This window comes from Austrofundulus limnaeus, unplaced genomic scaffold, assembly GCF_001266775.1.
Source record: "Austrofundulus limnaeus strain Quisiro unplaced genomic scaffold, Austrofundulus_limnaeus-1.0 Scaffold85, whole genome shotgun sequence".
NCBI lineage: Eukaryota > Metazoa > Chordata > Actinopteri > Cyprinodontiformes > Rivulidae > Austrofundulus > Austrofundulus limnaeus.
In genome coordinates, this window is record NW_013952487.1 from 1,036,853 (window position 1) to 1,043,497 (window position 6,645).

The window sequence follows — 6,645 nt, forward strand, 5'->3', positions numbered from 1 at the left end:
AATTAGCAAAARGTGGTGATGCATTTAAAGACCATCRGAGATGGGAGGACTCAAAAGCATTTATTCCTGAAAACTAATCCTAGCAAACACGTGTTCTTTATAGCTTCCATCGTATTTTTGCCACTTACTATAATCTATTCCTTATCATCGCGAGGTTACATGAACCTCAAAACTGTAGAACTAGAACGAAGAACTCTGTCTAAAGCTTTAGCTTGAAAAACATCAAAGTTTCCGTCTTTCCGAGTATTTTATGATACCTGAATGCATCTGTACGTTCCGGACATTACGCTTCGTCGTCGACCAATAGAACAACAAAGCGTCATGACGCTACTTCCTGAGCGGCAGTTTGGCTGACAATTCGGTTCTCTGATATATTTAGTAAATAATCGACTATAAACAACAAAGTGACGGTGTGTATTCTTCTTAAATCTTACACAAATGTGTTTTATTGTCGCGGAGAACCGATGTCCCGAACAGCGTGTTTAGAAAATTGCCGGAAGTACCAGATAAACTAAGGCTACGCTGTTAGCATACGCTAACTAGCTCTAAAGCGTAATAGTTTTGTATTTACAAACTTTTCCGATCAAGGAGACGTTATATTCTATTTATAAGAGGCACTTACACAGTCATGCATAGTCACAGTCATTACATAGTTTGTCTTTTACACAGGGCATACCTGTAACTAAACTAAAGTTGTTAAGTTGACTAGATCAACATTAAGCTGTACTCTGGTTTGCTTCCTGTCTGATTTAAAGTTGTGGGGGGAAAACTGTGTGAACGTTTATCATAATCCACACAAAAGAAAGAATAACTAATCACACAGATCTGGTACCAGAAACCTTTTCAGATCACCGGTCTGGGTGACGTCATGGCGTTACTGTAACTGGTTTTGTCAGATTTTATTGCTAGAATCTTTTCTAATTCATATCTTCTGTGGTAATCAAATTGTTAAATAAATACATTATAACACGAAAAATAAATAACTATATTTTGTTAATTTAAAAAAGTAATGAAGTCACAAAATCTCAACATTCATTGGCTCCTCACAATCCTAATCTCAATCTTATTTATTTACCCTGATGAGTAAGATTTATTAAGTGTTGCTCTGAAACATCTGGCAGCAAAGCTTTATAGGATGGAACAGTTTTCCATTTATTAAAACTAGATCAGTTTTCAAACTAAGAAATAAAAGAAACATTGAATGTTATGTAATGTTTATTTAACTCAGTTTTAAAAATGACTGTCACTAAAATACATCTATTTAACTCAGGAACCGTTCATTTACCTGCCTGTCATACATTAAATCACCCTGTCAGTATTTTATTGATATCTAGTTTCCTTTTTTTCAATGTTGGTGAAAGCATTGTCCGCTCCTCAGTCAAAATCTGTACTATCACTCAACCATTTTATATACTTTATTATGATTTATATTGAATTTTACCATTTTTAAATTTAATAATGACAGATAATATCTGTGCGTATTTTTCTACCTTGTGATTTCATGGAAACTAATGTTTGCAGCTCATTCTGCTTTCTGAGGATTTGTCGAACCCTGCTCTGTAAAGTAGGACCTGTGTCTAACAGTTCTAACTGCACCTTTCAGATGCCCCCCAAACCCAAGGCGGCAGGAAAAGGCCGAGCGCCTGCAAAACGGAAGCTGGCGGAGGAGTTTCCTCCAGGTGAGGTTCTGACAGACACCGGAAAGAAATCCTGGAAGCTGGGCGCTCCAATCGGGAAAGGGGGGTTTGGGCTCATATATCTGGGTAAGAGTTATTAAACATTTATAGAAATATTTTATTATTCAAATGGTATCATTTTTTAAAGGAAACTTTATGTTCACTGATCAACAGTGTAATCTGCAGTTATTTGTATTTTCTTTGTGTTTTTTTCCCACCAGCTGATCAAAATTCTGAAAAACCTGTCGGTGCTGATGCTCGCTACGTCATTAAAGTGGTAAGACTGAGATGTTATCAACAGTTTTTCTGTCTCTTCTAGTGAAATTTATCTTAATTAGAAGGGAACTGAAATGTCATTCACCTTTTGGTTATTTTGGTGCTTTCTGTTTTGATTTATTTTGGTTTGAATTTGRTAAATATGCATATTTCTCTGCTTCAAAGCCTTTGTTTTGAAATGTGCTGAGGTTAGGTTTAGATTATTCATTTAGAGAAAAGACAAATATTTAGATCTAAATATAAAGTTGTGTTCAACTCTGGGGATCTGAGTTATCAGCTACTTGGAATTAGGAATATTTAAGTCATTTTCCATTATTAAAGGGATCCCTGATTAGTTGTAACATTAGACTTTATTAGATAAACATATTTTAACTGTAAAATAAAGACTGTACAAATACTGTAGGCTATTTAATTTTGTAAATTTTAAAAAATATATTTTAACACGGACTGAGCCATTTTATTTACACACAAAGCATTCTGGGTAAATGATGACGTGGATAGGTCCTCTGTGCGAGGCTGCTAGCTCCATCCTGAAGGTTAATCTTGGACAATATCTGATGATCGACTCTTTTAAATGAAACCAGAGAGCGTTGACAGAGAGGAGAAGGTAGAAATGACTCAGCCTGGAACTGAAAATATGGATGGAGGACAACAGAGCTGCTTCATGGAAGAAGAACCTCAGCTTAGCCTATTAGCCTTTGCGCTAGCGCCGACGCTATATAGCCTTATATGTATTAGCTCAGTGTTAGCACAACAAACAAGCTAAACTGAGGTCCTCCATCCATATTTTCAGTTGCAGCTGAGTCATTTTTGTGTTCCCCTCTCTGTTATGTGGATGTAGGACCTCAGTGACGAGAGGAGAATGTGTAGCGCTGAGCTAATGTATATATGGTGATAGCATATCACCATATATTAGGGGTGTAAGAAAATATCGATACACTGAAATATCACGATATTTCATTTCCCGATACTGTATCGATATTCTAAAGCCCTGTATCGATTTTTTTTATTAAGGTTTAAAATGTCAACTTTCCTGCCAGCCGTTCATTTTTCTGTTGTAGTTCAACCTCTGACCACTAGTTGGCAGCAGTGAGCCAGCCATTTGGCTCCTCTACCTCTTGAGCACCAGAGAGTAAGAGAGCATTAGCATTGTAAGTAAACATTAGCTTCATGCTCCGATAGCTGAATCTGAGCRGAAAAGACCGACACCCTCTGCCTTCTAAGCTGAGATAAAGTTACAAACAGTTACTTGTTTGTCAGAATGTCTGTATTTTAAGACAAATTAAGTGTTTTGTTCGCTCTTTTTTCCAACTGTAGTCAGCTTTCACGTTACGCATATAGCGCATGCGTCTATCACCTCGAGCGAGCTCGGCACTCCCCCGTGACATAAAACTCTGTCTGTTGCTCTCAATGTCCGGCTGATGATCACATCAAAGTCCATATACTTTATCCTGCTGTGTTCGCTTCAAAAACTCGTTTAGCTTCTCAATTTCTTAACTGGTTTTCTTCGGGACCTGCCCTGCTGTTCGACCCACAGTTATACAAATCAGGTTCTGGATGCAGGTCAGCTGATCCCAGAAACTCTGTGCAGCAGCTTCATATCATCTGTTTACTGAACTTTATGACAACATAAACACTATTGTTAAGTGTTGGGTGACCATATTGTAAATTAATATTAAAAACTAAAAGCTGCAAAAAATATTTTCAAACTATTTATTGGCAAATTTAGTCTAATAATTGAAAACATGGATGAATTATGAAACAAATAAAATAAAACACATACAAAGCAGAACACAGCTAAATGTATCAAAAGTATGTCTATGTAATAGTAGAATTTTCTGAGACAATGAATTTTGGTTTTTATTTAATAGAATTTTTGGACCAAAAATATCGCAATATATCGCCTTGTTTACAGTATCGAAATATATCAGGATATATCGTATCGTGACCCCTCTGTCATGATATGTATCATATCGCCAAATTCTTGCCAATGCACAGCCCTACCATATATAAGTACATATATATGTACAAATTACAGGGGCCGGGGCGTGAAATATCTCACTTGTATTTAAAGAGACCGCACCAAAACAGCTTGCTCTGAGACGCAGCTCAGAACAGGGGTAAAGCAAGGAAAGCAAGGAGTCTGTGGAGCAACAAAAACGAGGAATTAAGACCAAAGCGTTGCAGTTTTATTTTAAATAGACCATAAGTGAATGATTTAGACGTGAAAAAGAAGGATTTAAAAGCAAGATATGATACCTTTAAATAAAGTCTAATGTTATAACTAATCATGGATCCCCACAACTTAAACCTCAAAAGAAAAATAACATTTCAAGCAACAATTTGTTGCATCAGATAGTTCTGAGCTAAAAAAGATCTGATTTGCAACAAGTGTTGTACACAAGAAAGTTACTGCAGGTAAAACATTTACTGCTGGTCGGTATTCTACACAACCTCACTTAAAAAAACCCTTAACTGTCCCTTTTTAATTCTTTAGTTAGCCTTCTGTTTATTTTTTTGGTTTTCCCAGTCTGATCCAGGCCTTGCTTGTTGTTCTACAGGAGCCCAGTGACAACGGGCCGCTGTTCTCCGAGCTGCATTTTTACATGAGAGCCGCCAAGCCCGACATCAGTGAGTCGCATTATCATTCACCGTCAGAGGCTGTGATCACGACGCGGCGTCTGCAGCAGGACAAACAAATAAAAGAAAGCCAACTTTCTTAATTAAAACGACCGTGTTGCGGCAGAGGCTCAGAGGGGCCCCGGAGTGGGGGTGGAGCTCCGTTGGCCCCCAGGCCACAGCTTTGCATTTTATATAATAACAATCCAAATGTCAGGCTCCCCTGACAATTAACTGTTATATTACTAAGGAACCAAAGACTCATATTTTATTCATGTAGGAATCTCACGTTGTTGGTAAATATTTGTCCCAGCAGCAGATTAGCTTGCAGCCATGCTGGACCCCGCCCCACTCCACCACAAACACACACAGAACTACACTCTTCGTGGCTTAACATCACTCACGTACACCAGCAGCAGAAAATATCCTCCTCTCAGGCAGGACTGCCTGATTTACTGGGTGCAGATTTTAAGGACTTCATGTTCATGAAATATAAATCTGTGAGTCGTTTTCTCTTGTGCTGCAGTTCAGAACTGGATGAAGTCTCACAAGTTAAAGCATCTGGGGGTGCCCAGGTACTGGGGCTCAGGTCTGCATGAGAAAGGAGGGACAAGGTAAGCAGGGGACTTAAGGACTGTTTGTTTCTATAGATAAATAACTTGAGCTTACAAAATCAAAAAAAATAATGGAATCAAAAAGAGATTTTATCTCTATTGTTTTAGTCACTTATTCATATTTTTACAAGTGTGTTTTACAAACTAATACTCACAGTTTTTAAAGTTGCGGCCGTCCTCTCTGCCTGCAGGTATCGCTTCATGGTTATTGACAGACTCGGCACAGACCTGCAGAAGAAGTTTGAGGAATGTGGAAAGAGATTCCCCAGAAAACTGGTCCTGCAGCTCGGCCTCCGAGTGGTTAGTCATCAAAACGTGAAACTGTTTAATGTTTCTGTTTATGCTGAGTTCTTATTAACTGAAGAATTTCTAAATTAAGATCATCACGCAAGGTTCCTGCAGATCCTTAAAAAGAATTAAAAGTCATTGAATTCATCAATCCAAAAATAAGGTCTTAATTAGCCTTAAAAGGTCTTAATTAAATCTTTCAGAAGTCTTAAAAATGTGAACACATCGTACATAGGATGATTGTAATTCATCTCAAATATTAAAATAATTGGTAAATTATTTTTTTTAAATATTCACGTGCGGACATTCCCCTTTGACATCACTTCCTGTTATTTCACATGCAAATATCTCAACAACTGTCCATCTGCGCAATGAGAAATTAGTTTCATAATATGTTAATAATGTTGTCTTTCCTAAAATGCATTTATATTCCTTACAAAAATTGATGTCACAGGCACTTGAATTTTTCATCTACAGCAAATTGGGTCCTAAAACTCCAAATTTTGGGTCATTAGAGGATTTCCAGGAATTAAATAAAGTTTAAAACTGACTGCTAAGAATGTTTCTGCTATAGTTAGCTATGGATAAAAACAATTGGTCTTTTAGCAATATTTGAATACTTCAACCAAAAATACTTTGATTCACGAGTTTCTGCCAGTTTTTATTTTTTGTCATTTATGTTTTATTATGAAATTGCTCTTAAATTGAATTTCACTTGGCATTAAAAAGTCTTAAATGTAACTTGCAGTAAACTGTAGGAACCCTGATCACATCAGATCCTTAAAAACCAAAACCAGTCCCAGTTTTTCAGCAGCCAGTTAAAGAGGAGTCGGTTTGTTCTAACGCGAGATCCAAACTCTTTGTCCTGTTTTAGCTGGACATCCTGGAGTTCATCCACGAGCACGAGTATGTTCACGCCGACGTTAAGGCGTCCAACCTCATGTTGAGCCACAGCGATCCAAACCAGGTCAGTACCATCAGAACCTCCAGGCTGCTGTTTGAGTCAGCTTCGATTATTTGTTTCAGATGTTCGTTGTCAGGAAGCAGAGGTGCTTCTGTGACCACAGAGATGGTTGTGATTGTTGTTGTTACACACTCGGATCGCTTCAATAGATTCAATTAAAGTCTGCAGTGTGTGTGTGTGTGTGTGTGTGTGTGTGTGTGTGTGTGTG

The 6,645-nt window shown here is 37.6% G+C and overlaps 1 protein-coding gene across 1 annotated transcript in view; it reads left to right on the forward strand.

The window, feature by feature from the left end:
• Positions 1-327: 327 nt before the first annotated feature.
• The window catches only part of vrk1 (VRK serine/threonine kinase 1), a 14,327-nt gene continuing 8,009 nt past the window's right edge, over positions 328-6,645 (forward strand). Inside the window, exons 1-7 of the mRNA XM_014011859.1 lie at positions 328-410; positions 1,604-1,763; positions 1,898-1,953; positions 4,514-4,583; positions 5,098-5,185; positions 5,377-5,485; positions 6,348-6,440. Coding sequence (XP_013867313.1) covers positions 1,604-1,763; positions 1,898-1,953; positions 4,514-4,583; positions 5,098-5,185; positions 5,377-5,485; positions 6,348-6,440 — 576 coding nt within the window. The 5' untranslated portion in view covers positions 328-410. The remainder of the gene's footprint in view (positions 411-1,603; positions 1,764-1,897; positions 1,954-4,513; positions 4,584-5,097; positions 5,186-5,376; positions 5,486-6,347; positions 6,441-6,645) is intronic.